The sequence below is a fragment of the Lichenostomus cassidix genome, chromosome 3 (assembly GCF_008360975.1).
Source record: "Lichenostomus cassidix isolate B80296 chromosome 3, HeHo_3.0, whole genome shotgun sequence".
Lineage (NCBI taxonomy): Eukaryota > Metazoa > Chordata > Aves > Passeriformes > Meliphagidae > Lichenostomus > Lichenostomus cassidix.
In genome coordinates, this window is record NC_139483.1 from 88,463,314 (window position 1) to 88,490,241 (window position 26,928).

The 26,928-nt window shown below is 36.9% G+C and overlaps 1 protein-coding gene and 1 long non-coding RNA gene across 4 annotated transcripts in view; one reads left to right on the forward strand and one right to left on the reverse strand.

Moving 5' to 3' along the window:
* HMGCLL1 (3-hydroxy-3-methylglutaryl-CoA lyase like 1) overlaps positions 1-26,927 on the forward strand; it is a 78,102-nt gene extending 51,175 nt beyond the window's left edge. Inside the window, exons 8-9 of one of the 3 annotated variants that reach the window (XM_085056625.1) lie at positions 18,726-18,851; positions 21,361-21,843. In XM_085056625.1, coding sequence (XP_084912751.1) covers positions 18,726-18,851; positions 21,361-21,372 — 138 coding nt within the window. In that variant the 3' untranslated portion in view covers positions 21,373-21,843. Of the gene's footprint in view, positions 1-5,169; positions 5,280-18,725; positions 18,852-21,360; positions 21,844-23,021 lie in introns of those variants that run through there. The other 2 variants (XM_085056626.1, XM_085056624.1) reach the window with 2 other exon arrangements.
* On the reverse strand, positions 6,196-10,158 carry LOC146440180 (uncharacterized). The gene is made up of 3 exons (XR_014851070.1): positions 9,652-10,158; positions 8,404-8,527; positions 6,196-7,905 (listed from the first exon to the last, which is right to left on the reverse strand). It is a non-coding gene; the product is annotated as an uncharacterized LOC146440180 (long non-coding RNA).
* Position 26,928: the final 1 nt, after the last annotated feature.

A 26,928-nucleotide genomic window follows, 5' to 3' on the forward strand; every position in this document is an offset into this window, starting at 1 on the left:
ATGCCAGGAAACTGTAGAAGACTTAAAAAGAGAACTCCATAAACTAATTTCAAGGTTCAGATAGGGAACCATTTTAAGAAAAAAACAAAACAGCTTGACTGAGAAGCTGCACAGAATTCAGGAAGGGCTGGTCAAGCCTCAGTATTTTGCTGGAATTCTTTGAAGCAATCACTGCCAAAGAAGACAAAGGATATACAAGGGCCATCACATGATCTGATTTTTCAGAAAACAATTTACAGCATTCTGTACTGGAAGTTAATATTAAGGCGTGGAGGCATGTAATAAGTGGAAAGTTGGCTAAATGGCAGGAAACAAATGGAATTATGAAACGGAATTTCTTTGAGCTGGAAAGCACTCATCAACAGGGTTATGGATATATTGGCCTGTGGGTCCTAGGTTTTCCTGCTTAAATGAATAATTTGCAACACCATAATGCTCATGTTAAGGACAATTTTTCTAACTTGTAGAAATAAATTTTTTTCAAATTTTAGATTTCCATTGTGAGCAACAGCAAAAGAAAAAGTTTGAGATCAAATATATGAGAATGGGAATACACATAATTTTCGGTGAAGCAGGAGACTTTATTACAACATTACTGTTCTTTTAAATAAGGGTATTTCTAGAGCTTTCTACTTTTGGATATTTTTAAGAATCAAATTTTCCTGGGCACTTACTGTGTATTTTCTAGATTTGAAAGTATAAACAGTACTTTTGAATTATTTGTTAGCAACCTAGAATAAGTGTTGGCAGTAACATAAAATTCTTTAGAAAACATCAATTTGCCTTTTTGTTTCTATTTCCTTTTATTCCGCCTTCCCTGTGGAAATGACATAGCACTTAGCTAAAGCAAGCAATTAAAAAAAGCAGATGTTGGAGACAAAGAAATAGGCAATATTAGGAAAAAAAGTGAGTAGAATTTTTTGAGATTGAACGCTAACAAGACAAGTGAATAAGACTCTATTTGAATGCAGATAAATTAGGGGGATAATGGTAGGTGAATTATGAAAAGGTACCAGGCTGCAAAGTACACATTTTCTTCTCTGAAAAAAACTTAAAAAGAAGATGTCTACTTTGAGAAAGTAGAAAAACACTTGCATTTGATCAAACAATATTGCTACTGAGCAGTCAGCCAGTTACTATTGTCAGTGAAGAAGCATATTGCACAAATGGATAAATCAGACATACATATGGGAAGAAAATTAAAACATAGGCATTCATTATCAAAATCAGCAAAGAAATCAAGCAAATGAGCAGGCAGCTCCACTCCTGCTCTTTTCTCAGATCAGTACAAAAGAATTAGCAACTGCATTTTTATTGCTTTCTCATGCTTTTGGCAGAAAGTGCATAGCATGCAATTTCTGAGGAGCTGGAAGTTTTTGAACTATATCCTTATGCTTCAGAAAAACTTGATAGTCTGGGAGTCCACAGATAAATGAATCATTACTATTAGTACAATTGTAACAGTATTACTAGGAAAAAAATGAAATGGTAGGCTTTGTTTCAAGATTCTTATTGTTTGAACATTTTAGGTTAGGAAAGGGAATGTATTTGTTGCTGTATATTGAAATAGCAGTGGGAATTCCTGAGGCAAAAATTTGTTTACATGCATATGCCAATAAGTAGCCTGTATGTATGGTTTTATGTGTTTTGGTTTCTATTTTAAATGAAACTTAGTCTAGTATAAAGGATTAACAAATAATAAAAATCTACATTGTTCTAGCTGCTTCTAATATGATGATTGGATTTCAGAAGCTTACAGCCCTAGTTACTGAACCAACAAACCTCAAGTCTAAGTCTGTTTCAGGATACTAATCAAAGAGATTCTCCATCAGGTATAGATTATTCTCATCTTCAAATTACCTCAGTAGAGCTGACTTGGAACAGTAGACATGACTTCCCTTTGGCATACAATCAAACCTCAACTGTCTTTTAAATATTTTAAAATGTTGATTTTCACATGAAAATCTATGCATTTTTCTTTATATCTCTGCAAATTCATACTTACTTATTACTCTAGGTCTAAATGGAATATGAATGGATAAATCATTGCAGCAGCTATACAAATAAAATCTGAAGTGGTTTTAGTTTTCTGTCTTAAAAGCAAAGATAATTTCTTTGCAAATAGTATTGAAGCTGTGTATTTATAAAAAAATATTAATTTGGCTCACACATTCTTTTTCTGTGCTTGTGTCCTCCTTGCATGCATCTACTTTTTTTCTTGAAATGTGCTTTTATTGTGTCTTTCCTATTCACTTCTTAAATGCTTTAATTTTTGAGTTACCCATCCTGTGAATGGCATTGATTTACACATTTCATTCTTCAATGTCAGTGGTACATTCCCATTAAAACTTCATGGATTATTTTCTGATTCATTAAATCTAGAACCATTAAGGCCATACTGATTTGGTAGATCAGTACCTAAAATTAATTCTAGTATCCCTTTCTTTACTGTGCACCTTTCTCCTCTTTGGAATGCACTTCTTCCCATGCAAAAATAAACAGATTCAGAGAATTTACTTTAAATCTCTGGTCTTCATCAGATTCTGTTTTGCTGAATCTTTAGTTGTTATATCTGGAACTATAGTTTGCAAAAGGGAAAGGAATTAGCGTTAATAGAATATGAGAAGAGAATTCTGTTTTTTTCACCTTTGTTCAGCTTATAAGAAGCTTACGAAATAGTGCTTGCAAACAAGCCTCACACAAAATATCATAGAATATAATTTAGATACAAAATTAACAGATTATAGGTGCTTTTTAGGGTAATAGTCCACACAGCCTGTGAGTGTCTACCTCCTCTTCACTTTGTTCTCTTTTGTAATAACTTTTTGCCATTATTTGCCTCTGTCAGTGCTTAAGCAGAGTAAATATCCTGCTGGCAGCTCACTGGCAAGAGGAAAGAATGATGTGAACAGATACCATGCTCCTGCATTCACCTAATCCTAATGTTTTCCCTGGCACTAACATCATTTTTTTTCTCACATTATTTTCCTAGTCATTGTTTGATAGTTGCAAGTCCACATGGCCAGAGAAATAGTCTTTTTACAGACCTCCTTTTATCATCCCAACTGTGTCTTGTTTAACTTGACTATTTAAATGGTAAGAGTCAGCATCATCCAGTCCTGAAGTGGACTGGGCAGTAATCCAGCTCTTTCTGTTAGAGACAGACATTCATTTTTTTGGACTAGAAACAAATTACTTCCAAATGCTGGAAATGTAAGAAGGCTTTTCAAAATAAAAAAAAGGGTTTCAGGTGTTTATAGAACAAATTAGTATAAAATAGTTTTCAAAATGCTAAGCCACATTTAAAATAAATATTTAGTACTTTTAGAAGCTGTGAAAATACAGCACCAAAAAACTGAAATCACTGCTCTTTAGCATGCATAAACTATGGAGAGGGCACACTGGTGTCAAATTCCTCAAGACAGATTTCTATTGTGTCTTGAGTGGATTGCATGCATAAAAAGGTAGTGTTTTGGGGTACCTTTTTACGTGATTGATACTGGCTGTAGGTTTAATGGGATGACTCCTGTAAAAATCAGAAATTGAACTGATAACAGTTATTTTACAACTGTGTTTGATTCAATTCCTAAAAATCAAAGTCTTGATTACCTAGGTGATTGGAAAATAATTTTCATTGGTCTGAAGGTTGTTGTGTCTTATGCAGCATTGCATAAGCACTTTGCCATTCACAGAAAGACAAGCTAGTTCTCTGCAATTGTTACTTGTCCCTTTTAGTTTTATGGTGTCTTGCTTGTCTCTCCCACATCTTCCAACTTCCACAAGAAATCAAATGGAATTTCCACAAATAAGTATCCTACACAACTAGCTCATCTCAGAACTGCCCCATCCTTGCAAGCCCATCCCACTCTCCCTTCTCAGCACCCCTACCACAGCATGCATTTCTCCCTCAATTGCTGTCTCATCAGCTGCCATGGTTATTTTAGAGATGAGCTTGTATGTCTGAATAGGGTTAGCCTTCCTGCAGTTGCTGTATCACTCCTTTAAAGGGTTGCCATGCTCAGCACATCCTGGATTCTCTGGCACTATGGCCAGTTATGTAAATTTTGCATCCTGAAAATCAAATTCTTACCCTCCAAAAATCCAGACTGACAACTATGGATGATCCCTAAATGGTGCTAATTCCCAGACTGTGCCAGTAATTGCTTGGTGGAGCCCTGTCTGCCCCAGGGCAAAGCTGTGCCAAGGATTGTGCAAGAGTTACACACAGTGGACAATTGAATTCCAGACCTGATGCTATTTAGGTCTTTGGTCATATATATAGCCACAAAGGAGCACAACTTCCTGTGCATTAGCCACACAAAGGAGAGATTTTTGCTGTCATTCCTAGTAGCATTTGTGGTGTTACACAAGTGGCATTCCATAATGACATATAAGGATGTCTCCGGAGATGACATTTCAGAGGTTCTGGTCAGCTCTGAGTGTGCTGCTGATGTCCCTGGGGATTTGAGCTTACATGCTGGACATTAAAAAGGTATGTGGAGCAGTGACAGAAATAAAATCCAATATTTCAACATAATTTTAAAAATAATTATGAAAGAAAAATTTCAAAAGTTGGTGAAGATACACTTAAGTACCTTTAAAACCGGTTTTTTATTGAGACTTTAATTCCTTATTTCATTTACATGGTATTTTGAAAATAAATTATTTCTATAAGAGTTGCTTGACTTGTTTTTAGACGTTCTCCCTATAATCCTATTGTACTTTAATCAGTACACATCAGCTAGAAGATAAATGGTTTTTAGACATGTTTATTTTTCTACTTGATGGGAACAACTCCCTCTCCCTTTTTGCACTTAAGTAGTTTTTCTTAAAGTTTAATGGCAACTGTAAAAAGAGGACAGAATCACTACAATGCTTCCCTCTTGGAAATTATTGTTTCTTTTCCTGACTCTTCATTATTTATGAGTATGTGCATTCTAGTTTTGCCTGAAAAAGAGGATATTGCATGGAGCCTGAATTTCAGACCTAAGCAAGGGTCAGAGGAGTTTGCCATGTCAGGAACAGACTAGGGAAATGACAAATCCCAGGGCCTCCAGTAGGGAAGTGTAGTGTTTACAGGATGATGCTTCCTTCCTTTTTGGGCAGCTCTACAGACAGCTGTGCTGAGGGGGTGGAACTAAACCTCTGGCCATTCTTGCATATTTACAGCTCCTCAGAAGGAATTTTATTATCATTCATCAAACAATGAAGGAGGAGGGTTTACTTCCGATTGCTGAGAAGTAGGTGGCTTTAAACAAGCTCTTAGGATGTTTTCTAAGGTAAATTAAACTGCAGGAAATCCATAGATAAATGTGACCAGACAGGCTGAAGTTCTGAACTCACTCCAAATGAGTGTGTTGGGTGGATCTTTGTAGCTGTGGGAGAACAAGTGAACATTTGCATAAGTGGAATAAGTTGAAGATGACTCTTCAGCTAAGACAGAAACCAAAGCTGATGTAGTATTTAAAGTATGACAATCATTTTTTCCTTCTGTGCTGTGCAGAAGCAACACTGAAACAGTCTCCTGGGTCAAATCATTTGTCATTTATCTTTTGTTTTTTTCTTTTGAAATATTGCACTATAAATTGAAACAGCCAAGCATTCAGAAATAAAAACTTTTTTATAATTTTTGAACATAAATGAATGATAGTTTTATACACTCCATAATTTTCCCAGCTTGCATGTTTGCCTGTTTAATTTTTTTGTCCTTTGTTGCTTAGTGTAAGTGATATGTGGTGAGATTGCCAGAGTCAAATGATGTCATTTGCTTAACAGAGTCCATTCAAATGCATAAAGTAAACACTTATGGAAAGAAAGATTTTTTTTCTCTGATCAATGTTCATGGCAGTTAAATTTTGCTTGCACTAGGAGTTGCAACAATAGGCAAGAATTTTTAATTTTATGTAGTATGTTTTCCTCTAAAGAATAAACCAACTAAACAAAGTAAGAGTAGATTGCACAGGGCAATATAACATGCATCCATAGCAAAAGATAGGATTCTAAGTTGAATGCCTTTTTAAACAAAAGAATTGTTCTGGCTTTACTGCTGACAGCAATCGAACAGGCAATTGAAAATGTATTTTTATAAAAAGAAATTTTCATCAGAATAAGACAAAATATTTGCTAGACATTTTACATTTTGTGGCTCCCCACCTTAATGCTACCACTTTATTTGTCAAAGTATTTGAAGGGAAGATTCTTATGGAGGCAGTGTAATATGGTAAGGTACTGTAATGTGATTAACATTACCAAATTGATCCAATTATAATGGAAAAGTAAAAGATGAGAACCTGTAATGCTTTTTAAAAAAAAAGTTTCTTGCATTATAATGAAAATTGTGATGAAAATTTTATTTGAAATAAAGATTCACTCTGCCTAGGGTGGCCAAAAAATGCCCTGTTTTTGATTGCATCTTCTTTGCTCATGTTACTGTCATTATTAACTGTATAATCCCACCCTGGAATTCTACTCAAGACACTGTATTTTTGCACAAAATGTGAAGTTCTACTTCCTTGAAATTATACAGATGAATGACTAAAACATATATTCCATAGCTCTTAAAGGGAGGTTGTTTCTTGGTTCTCAATCTTTGCAGTAGATGCTAGATTTTCCAGCAACACCTTAGTGGTCCCATTTGTTAAATACATTTGTCTGAGTTTTGAATCAAATAAGGATGTGCACAGCCATTTGCAAGTTCACAGGCTATTTAGCAAGAATAAATTTTAAGAAAACCATACCAATATAAGTATTTTTTTCTTGTTAAAAAAATACAAAGGGAATGATCAAATTGCAAGCAAACAGAAATATCTAGTACTTTATTATACCATCGTGTTTACTGTAATATTGCTATGATTTTTACTTAAATAATTGGGAAACTAGTCTTTGGTTTCTCCAGAGAATGAGGTGCACAAAAATGAATACATTTGGCTTTGGTTTGAGGTTTTGTTTCTTGGTATTTGATGGTATTGTATGTTTTACCCTTGCAATGATTTTTCAAAATGCAAATACCAGTGAAGAAAAAAAAAAAAGAAGCAGCATAGCTGCTGTAAATATTTTGTAAAATGTCCATCTGAAGCCCCTCAGCCTCTGGTAATTAGAGACCATACTGTGGAGACTGACAGGGTAAATTACCAGTTAATGTTTACACAACAAAACATATGCCCAGTACAATATCCTACACTGATGTTACTGAAACCAGAGTCCGGAAATGTACAGTGGAAACAAGACGTGGTACTTTTCTTGTGCCAACATAAACAGCAATTACAGCACAGTGTGAGAGAAGTCATAAGAAATACTACTGCATATCAGTAGTTCAACAAAGTCAGCACTTTTGTGTAATTGCAGGGGAAAAGGGCTGAAAAACATTACAGATCTCAGCAAGAAATGGCCCTTTATACTTTTAAACTGATCCTTGATAAAACAATGCCGGGGTCATGAGAAGGCTAGTCTGCCAATTTTGCTTCACTGTGGGATCCATTGACATCTGGCTGAGCTGCGGAAGCTGGAAAACTTCTTTAATATTCTCTTGACAGTAAAGTGGACATGTGGAAAACATTCTAATCTGTTAATCTTTGGTGCTCCTGAAGAAAAAGGACATTTGGCTTTATACTTTGTGATGATAAATATTGTCTCCAGTCTAGCTGTAAACAAGTTAAAACCATTTGAATGGAGTATGCAGTTCTTATTTTCCATATATGGGAGAAGATGGATGTGCACCTGTACAATCCAGATGATGTAACAAATGCCAGGAGTTTTTTTCTACAGGCAGTTTACCACACATCTTGGAAATCCACTTTTCTTTCTGCTGAGTATGGTTTGTCAATGAATATTGGCAAGCAGAGTCTCTGAACCTCTGTATATCCTATGTACTAAATTAGAATAAAGTATTGTTTCACTCTGGAGATTCTGAAAATAGAATTAAGAGAGATTTTAAATAGAATTTATGTCTGAATAAAAAGGCAGGTTTTATTTAACAGCATTAACTGTACAAAGTATTTTTGCTTGACTTTAGGTCTAATATGGAGTTAGAGTGAGTGATGGAGATACACATCTATTCTATTCACCTTGAGTAGGATGCACAATTCTTAATTTCTGTTGTGATATTTATCTCCATAAATGATAAAAATAATCTCTTGCATTAGAAAATAATTGCTATAAAAATATATTATGTATTCCAAGTACAAAGCATCTATTATGTATATTAATATAAAATGCAAAAATACTATGGCTTATGTAAAAACCAAACTAGAGTTCAAAATTCTACATATCCTTGTAGCACATTCTAAAATAAAATAAAATAACAGTTGTAACAATCCAGGAAGATAGCACTTTTATACACCCGATGAAAGTTAAAGTGATTTCCCAGTTCTAAGTAATGAATAGATACCATTGTAGCACATGTACCCTGTTAAAAATTTATGACTTCTTTTAGAAAACTTCAAGTATCTACTTTTTAAAAATAGGAAGCTTCAAGAATTAGCAGAGCTATTTCTTTTTAATTTTTCCCCACTGTCCTCAAAGATAAAACCTATAACAAAAATTGTTAAAAATTAAAACATACTTTTGTTCTCCAGTATATTCAGATCTCTTTCTTTCTGCCCACTTATTAATGAACTCTGTTACATCATTGATTGATATTGAGATCTGCAAGAGGAATGAAATCTATGAACTCAAATTGCAGGTTGGAAATATTAATAATATTATTAATAATAATAGTAATAATAATACTAATACAAATTACAAGTCTTTAAGTCCATGTCTTTGCTCAAGCAAGATCCCAGGGAATAATAATTTCAGCAAACTAAGAATTGATGCAAACCACTTTTGTGCAGTTGAGGAGTTTCTGTGTCTGTCCCTTCTAACAAGTTGAACTTTATTGCTGGGACTTTATATATTGCTTTTATGAACCCCTTGCCCAAACAGACTTAAAGTGCATCAAAAACAGTTTGAAAATTGAAGGGATAAAGATGATATTAAGTTTTTGAGGGGCTAGACTTCTCTGGGATGTGCACAGAAACCACCACCTTCTTGGGGTTTCTGAAGTAGCTGAAAACTTAAGCTCTAGCAAGATCTTCCATTTAGATGTTGCACAGTACAGTTTGGGTCTCAAGTAAGAAAAAATGTATGAGCAGAGTTTTGTGGTTCACTGCCTGGATGTCTCACATTACCAAATAGCTCAAGCATTTATTTAGAAGGAAGGTGAAGAAAAACCTTCACCCCAGGCAGGATAGCACCACTGCTTGATTACTCTATGTATCTGTGTTTGGATGCATATGTGGGGTTTTTTATCTTCACTGCTGAAGGCTGAGTCTTAGAAATCTCAGTTTCTAAGTCTTCTGTATCTTCCTGGGATGGTTATTGAGATGGAGAGAAAAAATAATTTGACTGTAGCCTAGATTTTTTCCTGTTATGTAGGTGAAATTGGAAGGAAAATGTTATAATAGCTGCAACAGTAACTCAAGCAACTTCCTGGAAAGCATAGGTGCTGACATCAGAGCAAAAGCCTTAGAAATATGAGGCAGAAGTAGTCATTTACATAAACTGTAATGTGCAACAGACCATTTAATACATCGTTACTGCCATCACGTTTGGGATAGAAGCCAAAACCTTCAGCAGACGTTCTGGTATGTAGCAGAGACAAGGGAGACTTACCTACCACACTCTTGTTTTCTATATCATCTTATCCAGAAGAAGCACATATAGGTCTAGCTAACAAGGTGTGAGTGGGAACAATACCTAAAAACACTAATATCTGGAAAGATCTTCTCAGTCTAAATGCAGAGGCTTCTTTTACAGTTGAGATGAGAAGCACTGAGTGAAACTCAATTAGTTGTGGAAGAAAATGTCCTTGTAGTAGAAATAATGGGCATCAATCTTAGTGTCCAGCAACTTAAATTGAGGTCTCACCTTTAGTCTGCCTTATATGCCTTTGAAGAAAGCTAAACAGAGGAAGACAGAGAAGAGGTTTATCTTAGCATACTTCTTCAGACACCCAAAGAATCCATTACAATTCCTGATGTCATGCTGGGGTCCCTGCACCCATGTTGGTCCATTGAGATTTCACACTCCAAGCCAAGGAGTCAGCAGTGGTTTTCAGACTGTAAAGACCACACATATGGTATGGGTGATCAGCCCCAGGCCTGATACTTCTGTGGGACTCTAGAGCATATCACGAGATGAGCCCTGGGGCCATGCAGGAGGTTCCCATTATTGCTGAGTGGCAGGTGGTTGTGGTTTCAGAGATAATGTGAAAGAATAGACTGAAAGTCAAAACAAAGTGGATTTTGTGGGTGGGTCATGTTCCTGACTCTAAGGGAGGCAGGTGTGTGAAGACTCAGGCTGAATTGAAGTCAGATGGGATTTTAAATGCTGTCACCATTTTGTTCCTTTAGATATCCTGATGCTGATATACTATAATGCTACTGTGGGATGAAAATAGTACTACTCTACTTTCCCTGTGTTTTTTCAAATTCTGTGATTGCTACAAATTTATTTTAAAACAATAGATGTTTTCTGCCACCCATCTATTTTGCTTGCTTACATTGGTACAAGGTAGTGTCCACTGCCACTTAGTGCGTAATGCTGAAAATGTTCTGCTTGTATGCAGTGAGGGAAATTACACCTCCAGGAACAATTTGGTCACCCATCTTAAGCTGAAGGGTAACTCAACACAAATTGGTTTTTCAGTAACTAGAAGGGCTGGGTGTTGGCAGAAGCTAATGACAAAAAAACCCCCAGAAGATCAAAAGAGTCTAGTTTCTTTCTAAGGTACAGATACCAATACGATAGGTTAACATCATGCCTGAATGTAGGAAAAAGGGGCCTTTTCAAATACTGTGATGCTTGGGTCAGATTTGCCATTTTCACTGATAAGTTCCCATGTTCCATATTTTTCATATGCACTTCAAATAGTAGATTATTGCCTTTCCCTGATTATTCATAGTAGCTCTCTGTCTTTTCAGTATTGTAGCTCACAGAGAAGTGCACTGTCTGCAGTCTGCATCTCAAACATTGATTTTTACCTCTTCTGTCCTTTGTTTAACCCATTCTCAGCTGATGACCCATATTACAATAATTCAGCCATTTTATTTTAGTTGGTATGTGTCTACTCAGCTTATCCTCTGTGAGCCATCCATGGCAGTAAATGGATATATTTTTCTTTCTTCATTGGACCTTGATTGTCAGCAGCTCCAAACATTCTTTCTCCAGTCCCAGCCAAATTTTCTTCTCCCAAAGCTACCCTCAGTAACTTAACCATGAAGTTAGCATTTATCTCCCCTGTCCATTAAAAGCCCTCTGTTTATTTTCCAGATTATTTTTATTCATTTACACTGTCATGTAGCATATGAGAGAAACCTTGTTTCAGAGAAACAGTCAGAGAAACCTGACTACATGTAGGGCACAGGCAACGTGGCATAGCTGTTGCATCTCTGGACGAGAGAGTTCTCTCCCAACCTACCCCAAAGCTGTCCTTCACCTTTTCTGTCTAGCTCCCCCTTTCCCTCCAGATCCCAAGATTATCATCTTTGTTCCAACTATTTCATTGGTCTGACTGTGTCCAAGCTTTTGGCTCTAGAACAAATATCTCATGTTAGTAGATCAGGTTATTTTATGACATAGTAAGCAGATTAATTGTTAAACCATTAGAAGTTTGCCTGAGAGCAACAACTGCTTAACAGCATCAGGAGCAGTAGCTACTTACATTGAGTCAGCAGCAGCATCTGGCAATGCCCTGGCTTGCTTGGGGAGGGAAGGAAAGAAGACTGGAAAGTCGCTTACTGTTCTGACGATCATTGCACCTTCGTGGGTTTCACGACCTTGGTGTGCCTTCTACTCCCCCTGCAGCTTTGTGATCCTCAACAAGAGAGAGCTTGAGTTGTGCACAGCTCTGCACAAGCAAACCCCAGTGTCTTTTTAAATAAAAGAGTGCACATATTCCTAAAAGGAGCACAATAAGCCTGCATAGGCAATAAGAATAGTGATTTTGTGAACATTTGCTTCACAATAATAATTATTATTGTATTATGGCATAGAATTTTTATTAGCTTTCCAAAATCTCAAAACCAGTCTCATGTTGTGAGGTTTCTCTCTCTGGGAAAGGCGGCGAGCCCCGAAACCCCACGAAAGAAGGCTGCCGCAGCGAGCCTCCCACACGTGTCGGACCGGGCACCGCCGTGGGTGCTGCGGGCGCGGGAGCGGAGTGCCTCCGAGACTGAGACAGGCAGGAGACGAGGTGATTAAAGAGATGTAGTCTCTGAGTTCTCGGAATCCAGGGTTTATTGAGGAGCGGTGGGACGGGGAGGGTGCGTGGGGTCGGGAAGGATCGGAGGGGACGGAGCAATCTGGATTCTGGAGCGCGCAGAGCGCAGAACAATGGCGAACACGGGGTTAAAAGGGGGTGCATGATGGGAGGAGTTTATATGGGAACACCAACTGGGATGCGGGGGGTGCAGGATTGGCAGGAATGCTAGGGAATGGGGATACAAGGAGGGAGGGTACAGAACTTTGAAAACCAATAGTAAAATTCTGGTAGAAGGAACAGAGTAGAACATTCTAGCCCTTAACTCAGCATGGGATAGGGGAGAGGAGATATGCAGTGCCAATCATCTCTGACTGGTGGCTGCTTCCACTAAAACCTGCAGGCACGCTGCTACAATGTTGAATGGAATTGATTCTCCCTAAACATCCCTGAATGTTCTCTGATGAACTGGATCTGCAACACAGATGTCACTGCTCTAGCCCACAAGTGAGAGGCTTTTTGTGCAGGTGGTGCACTCTCAGTCACAGACACAGATTTTCGAACTCGGTTTCAGAGAAATTGCTTCATAGTTCTTTGTTGAGGTTGAGGGAAGGAGTATGGTCAGCTGCTGTTGCCTTGACCCTTGGGCATTTTATCCCCCAGACTGACCAGTTCTTGACAATAAGGTGGAACTTCCCTAACTTTGTAACTAAGTCCAGCCTTGGATCTCTAGAGAACAGTATCCCTCCTGGACCAAATTTGAGAATGCAAAGCTACAAGAAAATCCTCAAGAAAGACATGCAAAAAGTATTGAATATTAGCATAACAGAGGGGTTTTTTTTTCCGCAAAACTTGTTACCGGAAGTGGCCAAGCCCATTTTTCAGTAAAACTTTCAAAGCAATCCAGTCTGAGGCAGAGACAAGGTATGGAAAACATAAGTTCCGGCAGTTAAAGGCTGACAAAGTAATAAACAACTGAAAGTAGGGCCTTATGATGGAAAGTGTTAGGGAACTTTAACTCTAGATGTCATTGCCAGCTTTGCTTATAATAAATGTGTCAGTAGCAATATGAAAAAATGTGTGCAATAAGTTAAAAGGAATGCTGTCTTAACCTATTTTTAACCTATTTTTTGTGGCACGTCTGCCCACAAATTGCTAGCATCTCAATATGCTTTTGGAGAAAAGGATTTTTTTTTCCTCTGAATGTATTAATTTTACAACGACATGAACTGGGAAATTAGAGCTTTTAATGTAACAGTGACACCCTGTGGTCAGCAGGGATGGCATTAACTCTGAAAAGCAGTTTTGTGATGTGTTACTCTTTAGAAAGAGCAAAGAAAAAAAGAAGCAGGAAGGAAATGCAGATAATTTTCAGGGATTTCCACAGAGAGATGTTATCCCGTTTTATTCCTTTATATGTAGAATTTTATGCTTCTAATTTATTAAATACCAAAATAATATTTATTTGCATACATTTATTTTATTGAAATACAGGAGACTGGCAAGCTTTGACTTTAGAAAACTTGGCAGTGTAAATTAGGGAAGGATCTTTATGGGCACTGAACGTTATGAAGCGTTGCTGGCATAGTTTTTCATGTTTCTGTGGTTGCCTCTCTGTCTCTACAGGAGAGGGTGTTTCTGCCAGTGGCATCCAATGTAGTAGAGGGTAGCAGACTGAGACCAGAGAGACACAGTAATATGGCAGAAGCACACCATTCCAAGAGTGCCAGCTAGGCACTGACAGGGCTGCAGGATTAAATAGCATTAGTCTTGTGCTGCCTTTTGTGTGGGCAACCTTGGACCTGACATATGTGGGTCCTCCTCTTACTTCTTCCTCCCTCTCTCACTCCCTTCTTTCTTCCTTCTCCCTTCCTTGAACAAATGCTGAACTAATGGATTAACTCTTTGCTACATCTGCATGCGCCTATCTTTAAGACATTTGGCACTGAATATCACAATGCTGTGGCCCCTAGATTTTGTGGCACAAATCTTTTCTTGTTTAATGCATACCTGATATTCTTGTTATTATGGTTTCAAAATCTCATAGTTTAGAAGAAGCCTAATTTATGAAAGATCTGATTTATAGCTTCTGATTTATACCATATACATTCCTGGAGTTAGTGATGCTGACCTTGCCATTTTTAAGAGAGGAACAAAGTTAAACTTCTGCCAGACAAACCCGGTTTAAAGATCAGTAAGGAAGGAGACTGACTGTCCCAGAAAGAAGTTATGGGGAGCTAGTAAAGCAAACCGAGGAACATGAAGCATTTATTATTCACTGGCAATAATGGTTTCCTGTTAAAATTGGCTGTTTGACAAAGGTGATGAATTTAATTCCTTGCTTTCTGATTGGGGAATTAGGAAGTTAGCATGGGACAGGAGCAAGAAGTCCTCTGCCTTGTCTAGAGAGTAAGCTAAAGCTAGCCAAAGCTAAAGTCTGGAAGGTGTTCAGGAACCACTGTCAGGAATTTAGTGATTATCAAAAAGTGTCAAAAAAGATTGGAGTACTATAGTTGTCCTGGAAGCCAAACCATTGTTCACCACCACACCACATAGGTTAGCAGCTCAGTGAGTGCTCATCTAGGACATATCCTATGAAATAGCTGCAGCACAACTTCTCATGAATCTCAGCACAATTTAGTGCTTGCCAGGAAGTGACAGTGAGACTATGAGCTTTTTAAACGTCATATTGGCAGGGAATGCTTTGCAAGCTTGGATTGCTAAAAGGATTGAAACTTATTATCTCCTGTAAAAGACTGACAAATACTGGAGATGTGATAAAGGAAAAGGCCTTGTTTTACATATTGTGTTAATTTTTAAATTTTCTTTTAGAGCTCCTTGTGCTTTTAATGGCTGCAAAAGCAAAACAGTTTCATAGCTGCTCAAACTTGCAGAGAAGTTATTTATTAGGTGCTATTTCAGACTCTGTGCTTGGTCAGGCTGGGCTGTAATATCAATCTCCAAATTAGTTAGTAGCACTGCTGAAGGATGTTTTCCAACATCTGTTTTTAGCGCCTTTAGACTGGAGCTTGAAGTATGGATTATTTAAGGGTTTTTTTGAATGGGGCCACACTGAAGATGAACTGCAGTGATTCTGCACTTGAGTCAGAACACATTATAATTGTCTGCACAGCATGCAAGAGCAGACAGATGCAGCTGACCCTCCTGCTGAAATACTGGTATGTTGCAGTACATATCATATCAAAAACATTGTGAAAGAACTTTAAAAGACATTATCTTAAAGGAGAGACACCTGCTCACTGCATATTAAGACCACTGATATGAAGAACTGTCAAATTTGGAGGTCAGTCAGGGTTGCTGTATTATATATGCCATGTCAAGACCTTGTCTACCACTGGTTTAATATAGCAAAATATAATATAGCAAAAATAGCAAAAACATCCTGATAGAGATACAATTTTAGGGACTTCATGTTTATACACTGTTGCTGGGAAGTAATGGATTAAATGTCCTGCACTAAGGTTAAAGCCATCCCCCAGGATGTAAAAGTGTGACTAGACCTTCTCCTTTTCATATTTAGCCATAATGATAAATTATTTAAAAGACAGAAAAATTATCACGGTCCATCATGTGGAAGTTACTGCTCCCACTGCTTAGCCAGCAGAAAGCGTCAGGTTTTTTTAAGCACTTGCATCTACATTAGGATAATTGTCTGAGCTTAGTGGGGGTACTTTGAATAGCTCAGACAAGACTGCCTGAGAATACAAGAATGTGGTTAAACACCCATCCTAGAAAAAGGTAGGTGTTTCATCTTACCTTCCAGTTGCTGTGATATCCTGTATCACTCCATGTAGTCACCAACACTTTCACCAAAGAATTATAAGCAACCTGTACCCAGTGTTGCAAGATTTGCACTGCAAATTCAGAATTACAGTGGCATCACTGGTGTTTGTACAAGGATATCAAGAATTAATATGTATATATATTCAATGCCTTTGGAAAACATGCCCTTTTAATGTTAGAAGGATATTGTTTCTTGGTTTTGCCTACAGTGGGAGCCCTGTGAAGGACTGGAGCAGGCTACTGACAAATTTTTTTGGCTGTTTTTTACCAAACACAATTCACTTGATATTTTTCCCATTTTTGAAAAAGGATAAGCATTTAATGAGACAATTCACTGGGATTAGAAAGTGACTGTTTATATGCTACGGAAGCTGTTTCTGAGTCTGCTGATATTCCTTGGGAATTTAACAGCCACAATATATACCTCACCACATGATTTGCCTATAGCTTTTACCCCCATGTAAAAGTTACTGAAAATAAGTACATGAAAAAGAATGCTCTGGCAGTTATGACATAATCTTACAAATTGAGAAAAACTCCATGAAATGCACTTTCTTTTACCTTTTCATCTCTGAAACAGTAATTTCTGATGCAAATCTTAAAATCAGACTGAAAGAGCAGGAATTGTAGTGTGATCATGCTTGTATCATACCTGTACATCCATATGTTAGATGCCCTTTTCTACAGACCTTCACCATACCCTAAATCCTTCAAATAAGAAGACTGAAGTGTGTCTCTGCAGGGACACTTGCAAGCTGAAAGCTGCCACTGTGGAACTTGGAGCAATGACTTCTAGAGTAAATACAGGAATCTTAGTGGCTAGTGCAAAAATAGACAGAATTTCCAGCAGTCATGAACACATGTCCTCTGTGTACTGGACACAGATGTGTTGTATAATACATTTTCTGACTGGTGGGTTACACAAACAAATAGTGTGACAAGTTGCTGAAATGTGAAACATGCACTTCAGTGATTCACTCTATAAATAGGTCACAGATTAGTGTACTTTAAAGTACAATATCTCTTTTTAGAGACTCTCATTGTGTGAGCAATATTAAATAGTAGTGTCTTTCCTGTCACAGTTACGCACCTCAACTCCTTTGAGGTCTTTATTACAGGCTTTGAACAGCTACTTAGTTCAAGATAATATTCTCTGTCCAAGAATAGGACCTAGGACAACACTTCATTCTTTATTATTGCTCTCCAGAAATGTTGGAAGTTCAAAGAGCCTGTAAGGTCAACAGTAAAACTATGGAAAGCACTGTTACAACTAGAAGCAAATCCAAAAAGACCCCACATTGGGGAAGTTTGTTTCAGAACTGAAAAAAACAACTAACAGGTGTACTTGGAAAGAGGACTTAGCACCTGCAACATGCATATCATTTGCCTACCTTGCCAGCTGGTTGTGTACATGTCTGAGAAGGAGAAGCTCAGGCTCCCAGACTAGCCTGCAAGGACAGGTCAGTCCCTCAGAAGGGAAATTGGCAATCTGTGCAGTCAGGCCTCTAAGCCAAATTTACTGACTTGCAAATGCAAGTAACAGGCATGGCTTAACCTCTGAATGTCTGTGCACCCAAAGTCAAAGTCAGAGTTTTGAAAATTTATCTCTGCACAGGAACTCCTGTCATGAATTTCATTCTGCCTGACTTGTTCTTCTACGGTTTTGGTGTATGTCTGTCTAAATTATTCCTGTGGGGAAGGGAACCCTCTAGTGTGCTTACAGCAGTGAGGAGCTTGTGTCTTTGAAGACCTAATAATTATTCTGCCTAATTCCCTTGCCTGGTTCTGATTATCTCTAGAGCTTGAATGCCTCCAGTGGCAAGGGGAAGACTGAAGAGCTTTCTCTGACAAGGCAGACCCAGTGTCCTGGATCACATACCAAACATGTTGTGACAGAAGATTGCTTTCCAGTTTCAGCTTTATTTTAAAATCAAATCATAGAAAGGAGAGGGTGCAAGAGCTCAGTAAACAAATCAGTGAAAATCACTGGCTCAGGGTTTTTTTTCCCCGTCCCTTAGCAGTCTCTTAGAGAAGGCTTTATCCCACAGGAAATGCAATATTATTTCCTGCGTGGAGTTAGTAACTGGTATACTATTTTTCATCATTAATATGCTGAGTGGATCAGAAGAGAGAAGACATTTGAATACAACAGGAAGAAAATAAGAACAAAAAATTATGAATTTATGAAAACTGAGTGGTTTTTTAAGTCTTAATTTAAGGCTAGTTTAAATGGGAAAACTTGAAACCATGCACCAAGTATTCTCTTAAAAATATTTCAAGTCAAGCTCAGAATCCAAATATATCTATGGAGAACTTCCATTGATTGTGAGGTTTTTGCATGAAAGCCTTTGCAATACTAGATGCACGTTATTTAAAAACACTATATAGAAAGACAAAGAGAGAAAAGACTTAACCCTCTGCTTGTCTGTAAAAGAGCAATCATCTTATCTGCCAAAATCATATATAATGGACATATAAAGTTCTTTGTTCCATAACCTGTGTTTGAAAAGTCTTACTTTATAGAGATGTCAGGACTAAAGCCATTATAAGGAATTTCCTTATATCCATTTGTGGAGAAATGCATATTTTATGCATGGTAACTAATAAATATGGCCTGCCATTTATGAAAAATTATAAATAATACTCTGTGCTGATGCTTCATTTTTATGTTGTTATTTTCCAGATGGGAGTTGCTGTAGTGGATTCATCTGTTGCAGGACTTGGTGGTTGTCCCTATGCAAAAGGTGCAACTGGAAATGTAGCCACAGAGGATGTGATATACATGCTTAATGGTCTAGGGATCAACACAGTAAGATATTTTTACTTTCTACTTAAGACTTTAAGGAAAACAAAAATGCTTTTCTAGGAAATATATGATACATTCCTGACAATAACTTGTGCTGTACAATAAAATATTGACTGCACATGGTTTCCGCATACTCAGTGGTTTAATATGGATCGACACATAACAGGAATGATGTTGTCTTCATTAACAATTTAGATTAGAAATGGTTTATGTATTTAACATAATTTGAATAATCCCCTTCTTTCTACTGGAGTTTTGAGGAACTTAGTAGCAGCTGCTTTGTGTCATTGGTCTGCCTCAGTAACCAAAAAAAATTCAGTACTGTAGACATTGCTCCAGGAGGCTGATTGTCTCTACAGAGGACAGACTAAACAGACCTCAGCCTTTGTCACTGTTTTGGATTTGGCTCATAGTGCTTATTAATTTGTTGTCAATTTTTCTGACTTTTGAAAAAAATTGTGGCATTTGGAGCCCAAGCACAGGACATCGTTATTTCTCAGTTATCCACTTAATATAGTTCAAAATTGTACAGAACCTGTTAGTGGCCAGAAGGCTTCACAGTCATTTTTATTACCAGCCCTGTTCTTGGAGGAGAGGACAGAGGAGCTCATCTGCACTGAGCTGCACTTTAATGAAGTGTACCAGTGAGCATCCACACCTCAAGAGCACACATTTAGTATCCCTGGCTTAGTTGGCATGTTATTTATTCTGTATTCCTAGGACCCAGTTACTGCCTTCAAGAAATGTTGGCCTTCCTGTCAGTCGCCATTGTTTTGGATATGTGGCATAATAAATTTGTGCTAACTTAGGTATTGTATTAACTTTATGTTTAATTTAGACACAGACTTGGATAGTCAAGTTCAAAGGAGAACACATAAAGAACTGCCAAAACTACAAAGTGTGTGGTTTGCATTTAAACTACTGCAGAAAGAAATTTAAATGCCTGATGTCTGAAATAAGAAGATTTGCATTACTGAGGAGCTCATTGGAACTTGTCACTTGTTTGTAGGCTGCAGTTCCATGTGGTGTACATGCCAATAGAGTTCCTTGGCATGAAAGGATTACAGAACTTGTTTCTGAATTGCACGTTCCTTGGGCATTGTTAAAGCATATTCAGTGCCTTACAGAATTCACTGCAAGCATTTATCTGCTCTCATTTGCTTTAGTTCAGGGTAGATGTCAGACAAATGTTTAGAAAAGGCTCAATCACAGGTGTCCACTGTACAAGCAGACTATGTTTTGAACTGTTTGTACACACTTTGGGATAGCTTTTCTTCATGAAGAAGATGTTTTTTTCTTTTGAAACAACACAATTAGGCTTTTCTCTTTATATTGCTGTGCACCTTAAGCTTTCAGTCTTTCCTTGGGCAAAATACTCATTTGACCTTTCCAACTGACTTATAGCAAAGGGAAGCAATTATGCAAAAATAGTCCAATTATATAAAATATACTGTGTCCCAGGCTTCTTGATAAGATTGATTAATCTGTTACCAATCTGGTGGCCAAACAAGAATCCAGCTTGTTCTAAAGGCTGATACCAAATCCCATGGAGACAATCTCACTGTCATATGCTGAGGCCTTCTTTTGTTTTGTTTGGGGGTGGTTTTATTTAGGTTTTGTTTAATTTTAGATTTTAGATTATGCAATAGCAAAAAACAAGGCTTTGCTTCTTGAATCCTTTCTGGCTCAGAAAGGATTTAAATAGAGTGTTTTACTGGATGAAAGACCTGGACCCTCAAAGTTATTACCATAATATATGAGCTTTGGTCTTTATAATGTTGGTTGTTTTTGGTGCTGTTTCCAATTCTGTAAAGTCATTATTGCAGAAATCTGTTGATAATTTCCTTTTTGTGTAATGGCACAAAATGAAATTGTAATTGCTACTGTTGTCCATTTGCAAGGAGCACTTTCTCATGTTCATCTCAACTATACAGTAAAGCTTTCAGTTCCTTGACTGAACTCACCTAAAGTATTAGGCAATATTGGACAGTATTGAACCACACAGTATTTTAGCTCAGTTGGTCAGAGCTTGATTCTCATAACACAAAGGTCACAAGTTCATTCCCTGATTGGGTCATTCACTTAAGAATTGGACTTCATGGTCCTTGTGGGTCCCTTCCAACTCAGAGTATTCTGTAAAATCTGTGAATAATTGAGTTCAGATTGATTAGATTAATCAAAATAATAATTTATGCTTTTTCTGTACTGTTCTTTAGAACACGTAAACAAGAAGCAACCCGTGAAATGTATCTTTGGCAGACTAAATGTGAAATAATTTTGAAGTCAATGGGAATTAAAAGATTTTGCCTTATGGCAAAAGCTTTTCTGATTTAAGGCACTTATCCAAGTTTATAGATAGTATTGGAAGCACTTTTCTTTGGGGTTATTTTTTGGAAATTCATTCTTTGGTGTGAGGGAGTAATTCCAGATATATGGAGTGGTTACCAAGCATACTTACTAAGTATATTCTGAGCATCTATCTGAAGACAAATTATTTTGTTAACAACCTTAGGTGTTTTGTTAAACACCTCCTTGTGTCCCATTCCCATCTGTGAGTCATAGTCATGAATGCTGGGTTTTGTGCCCTCATGGTAATACTCTTTGGTTCGCAAGACTTATATTAAGGAAGACAACATAAAAAGCAAAGAAACATATAATCTATTTAATGAATGTGAAGTGTGAAGGTATGTTTCTTATCAACACATTATGCAGTGTTACAGTCATGAAAACATGAATATTGTGTAGTTTGGTAAGTTTATTTTACCATCTTCCATAATCTAACTACCAAATATGTCTAGTGTATGTCTATGTGGTATTTTGTTCATTTCTTCCTTGTTGAAAAGCACAGATGGACTAAAATTTTTTAGGTTATGTTATGTACAATAGCCCTTTACAAACGAAACCAAAGTAATGACCAAGAAAGGATAAACAGAATAAGATGAAATTACCCTTGTAACCATATTAAAATGAGATAGTTATTAAAGGATGTCTTTGAACTATGTGTTTTAAATGAACTATGTGTTTTAGATGGTGCTAAATACTATAGCTGATTAGAAACTCTGAAGCATTTTTTTTCAAATTGAAAATGTTTTTGATTGCATTTCTGCTGAGTAAATTCTATTCTCATTAACATTTTTAACGAATTCCAAGAATGAAAAAGGCAGAGTTTACCATGGAATATGGAAACAAGTTCTAGATCTAATTAAAGGATTACATATTTAAATCAGTTTTTGGTCTGGACATTAGTGTATCAATTTGGAAGTATGATGAAAGTCTATTTCTGGTGCAATACACCTTGTACTCTTTAAAGGAGAGTGACACCCTTCTTGCAGTTTTGTATGACTGCTCAGTGTATAGGTAATTCAAAGCCTGCTTTTGCATCCTTTGTACAGGAACTTTACTGGCTTCTAAATTCCAATCTTTGGAGCAAGTACTTATATCACTTGTATGATTTACCTTTAAAACTTTTACTATACCTGAGTAATAAAGGAGATTTATAATGAAGTATTTTTGCCTCTTCAATCAGTGATTTAATTTTAGCAATCAAACAATACTTATATGTATCTTAGTTAAAAAACAATTACTCAAGGGACATGCTTTTTAGGATGGTCAGATCAAGCACTTGTGATTTTTTGCTCAGCTGTGCTATCAAAGTAAATTGTAATTTTGTATTAAATGGACTCCTTCAAGAAGGAGGTTATAATTATTCAAGAGAATACAGGAGCCCATTTCTCCTGAATTCAGTTGCCAATACAAGTGTGTTTCCTCCATTTGCTTGAGCTGTAAGTGGGGTATTTACAAGCACAAAGTTTTACAGTGTTGGATGATTAATAAGTATAGCACATATTTAGACACCATATTTTTCTTCTAACTTCTAGTTCTAATCCCAGTTCTTTATTCCAGATTCTTTTGAGTTTGAAAGATATTACTCCAGTATTTCGTCCACTGATGATGGAACAAGAAATCACTCTCAAAGTAGTAGAACCTTTCAAACAACTGGAAGCTGTAGCTATTCTGTAAATCACTCTTGCTCTACTTATCCCCATTACTGACCTATAACATGAATCAGGCCCTTTGTTTGCAAAAATTAGACCCTGGAGCAAAAAACTTGGAGTCTAAGCATTTTCAACATGTGCATTTATTATTCTTAACATTTTTCACCTCTTTTTTTAGGGAGTAAATCTTTATGCTGTGATGGAAGCTGGAAACTTCATCTGCACAGCTTTGAACAAGAAAACAAACTCAAAGGTTGCACAAGCTTCCTTTAATACTGGAACTAGCAATTAAAGGAATTTTTATTTTTGCAGCTTGATTACATTTTACATTTACCTTGACCAAGGACATTTGCATCAGGAAAAGAAACATAAGAAAGCAATTTCATCAAAGAAGCAAAATAGAACCCATATAATTTTCTTATTATGGGAAGAGTTATTGTACTGTACTGTCTTGTCAAGAATTGTCTGATTTGAAACTAAGAAATAAATGACTAATACAGAACCCCGTGCTTGGTACTTTTGCAGATGAGAAAAATGTATTAACACCAGGACGTTTTACCATGTTTGAAATTGACTTTTTAGTTCTTTTAGGGAAACAAGAAAGAAGCAGTGAATACATAGTTAAATTTTAATCAAGATGACTTTCAGAACAGTACAAATATTTTCAGTAGTTCATGAGATCTCACGCTGTGTGTGGCCATTCTATTATGTATTTTATTTATCTGAATTCTTACTTTTCATTTGTCAAGTTGCTGTGTTATAAAGGTGGAGCCAAATCTGAATTCTCCGTAAAAATTTTTTAGCAGTAGAACTTTTTAAAAAATTTTGTTCAACGTCTGTTAATTTATGGATTACTTTATCTTGTTCCAAGACATTGTGGTAAATGGCAGTCTGCCAGATCCTTAAAATCCTCTTGCAAATTTCCTTATTTGTTACATATGTTAAATTTGTTGTAGTTGCCTTTTTTGGTCAATTTATTAAAACCTAATTATATAAAGCAAATAAAAATTGGCAAGATTTTCATATCATCCAGGTTTATAGTAGTGTAAAAGGGACTACATTTTCATCCAAGGTTTCATAAAAAAATTATATTTTTCATTCTACAGGCTATGAATTTGTATTCTCATTCATAAGTCACAAGTTTTTAAGATAATAGTATTCTGCTGGACTAGGTTACACACATAGGAAAACACAATTTTTTTCTGTGCTCTACTGATAACGGTACTGTTCTTTTAAATGCCTTAGTTCAACAAGATGCCAACAAACTGCACTGTCATTTTTAGATCAATAATGGAAAAATAGACAAATTCAAAGAGCCTTATCCTATTTATAAATGTTGAAGTGTGCCATGCAAATACTTTCAATTTTTTCAGCCTAAAACATCAGTACTGTTACTGTTGCCAGTTGGTTGTGTAGGATCCATCTGTACTTCTCTGTATACTTAACCTTGATCTATATTTTTCTGAACATGGTCCATCGACACGAAAATCTAAAACCCCAGACTAAGGTCTTCTTCCATATTCTCAATTTTCCTCAAAAATATGAAATCTTGTCAAAAGGTAAGATGAAAGAAAGATAACATGTAAAAAAAGAAAAGGCTGAATAATTTTTTGTCTGGAACTCACACTGCTGCTCAGCCTGGGGAGATTCAAATGCATACACATGACAGGATCCAAGGGAATGGCCTGAAGTTGCATTAGGGAAGTTTAGGTTGGGTATCAGAAAAGGGTTCTTTACCCAGAGAGTGGTTGGGCACTGGAACAGGCTCCACAGGGAAGTGGTCACAGCACTGAGGCTGACAGAGCTCAAGTAATGTGTGTACTCTCAGGAATGTACTGTGGCTCTTGGGGATGGTGCTGTGCAGGGCCAGGAGATGGAATTAATGATCCTTGTTTGTCCATTCCAACTCAGCTTATTCTATAATTCTGAATAATTCTGAACTGAAAAAGAACACATTATCTTGTAACTTTGTTACAAGTTGTGCCACTAGGTATAATGGAATTAAAAATTCCTAAGATCAGAAAAATCCCAAGAAAAGAATGTCACTTTCTCTGCAACAGATTGCTGAGTACTTTTCCTTGAAGGTGGTGGTGAGGGCTTCAATTATCAGCCAACTTAGGAACTTAACAGATAGTGTCCATTTTTATGCCTCTCTGCATGAGAAGCCTAGGCTTCTCAGCATCTGGGTTGTCTGGTTTGCAATTCTAAGGCTCTTAACTCTCCTTATGCAGTGAAACAGGGTACCTATTAAATAATGTGGATGAACAACCTAAAATGTCTCAGTTCTTTATTTGGTCTGGTTTAGAAAATACTTGGAAGCTTGTGGAGAGCCTAAAATGCAGGTCTGTTATTCTGTAATGATGTGAGCATTGGAAAAGATGAGCAGTCACATCTGGAGCCTGTACTTTACCCACATGTTCAGCTTCAACCACATAGTGAGTTATAGTAATCTGGGGTGGAGGTCATAGACAAATAGATAGTTTGTCAGGATTGTTACAAGAGAGAAAGAAACATAGAGCCAGAATAAAAAAACGCAACCCCCAACCCAGTGTTTATGTGCCAAAATTGCCACCTGGGATGAATTTAGGTCTGCGGGTCCAGGTGAGCAATGCCTATAAAATCCTTGTTTACTTGTAGTGTGACAGAACCCTGAGATATTTTATGTTCTGCCTACTGACATTGTTTAGGTGTATAAAGTGCTGCTGCTCTGCTTTCCTGGGCTGGCATAATTTTGACTGTGCAGAACACTTTGACACCTAATCTCTGGCTTCACAAAATAGATATCTGTTGCCTTTAAGATCAATGGCTAATCCACTAGCTATGCCATGAGTGTGCATCACTCCCACAGACAGCATTGAATTCAGCACATAATGAAGCAGTTGAGACTATAACCCTTCAAAAACATGTCAAGCCATAGGATGATGCTTTCTAATGCTTCTGACTTCCTAAATATTTATGCTTATATTGAGAGTGACCCATCACTAGTGGTGTCTGCTCTTTTAGTCCCTGTCAGTGTCCCCGACTGAGCTCATTGCTGTCACTTCACCCTAAAATAGCCCCTTGGCTGTGGAAGGGTTGCATCCAGGTGTTTGGCTTCCATGAGCAGGTGTTCTTATCACTATGTCATTATAAAAATTATAAGTCAAGATATTACATTGTTAAAGGCATGGCTGGTGTGCTTTCTTGGAGGAGAAGTTGATGCCCATTAGTATGAGCGTAATCATTCTTCAGTGCCTTCCAGAACACAGCGATGACATGGATTCCATGCAGCTCTAATGTCTTCCAGCAGCAGCTTGCTTTGTAGTTTAAACTTTTATGTGTTAGGGCAACTTGGCTCTGGACCATCACTTTAATATTTCATTTTCATGTATAACCAGAGCTTATGAAATAAGAACTAAATATTCTAGTCTTGTGAATAAGTCCAGAGAGGCTTTGGCTAATTTTCCTCTCTTAATGGTGTCATTTGAGTTCATAAAACTTTTATTATTGTATTAAGGAGCCACAAAATGAAGACTGGAAGTCTGTGAGGTAAAATTCTTATGTTTGGGATCAGTGCTGTTGAAATGAAATAATACTTATCCAAAGAGTTTAGTGTGCATTGTGTAAGATCTGCCTATTTTTTCACTGTGTTATTTTTAAGGGGTAAAAATATTGTTTAGTTACTGTGATAGAAAATCCATATTCTCTGCCACTGCTTTTTTCTATGATTTCTGACACTGCCTTAAGTTCTCTTCATTGATTGTGAAGTATCTAGAAAAGTGGCTAAACAGATTTATCAGTCTGGAGAAGTAAATGAATTTTAGTTCTTGACTTGCTGATCAGTGCTTTTCTTTTGTTATATTTTTGAAGATTATTTTTCTCTACAGTCCTGCTGTAATGCAGTGTTGATCTTCATTGCTGCAATAACACAGCGGGCAGAAGGACTACAGCCAAAGTCAACTTAGTCCTTTTGAAACCAATGTCAAAGAGATGATATGTTTGTTAAGAAATTGTCATGTATCTGCCTGGTTAAATGCATTTGTGATTTTGCAGTATGTGGTGTTAAAGCTGAAATAAAATCTGTCTCAGTGTTTATTGAAAGTGAT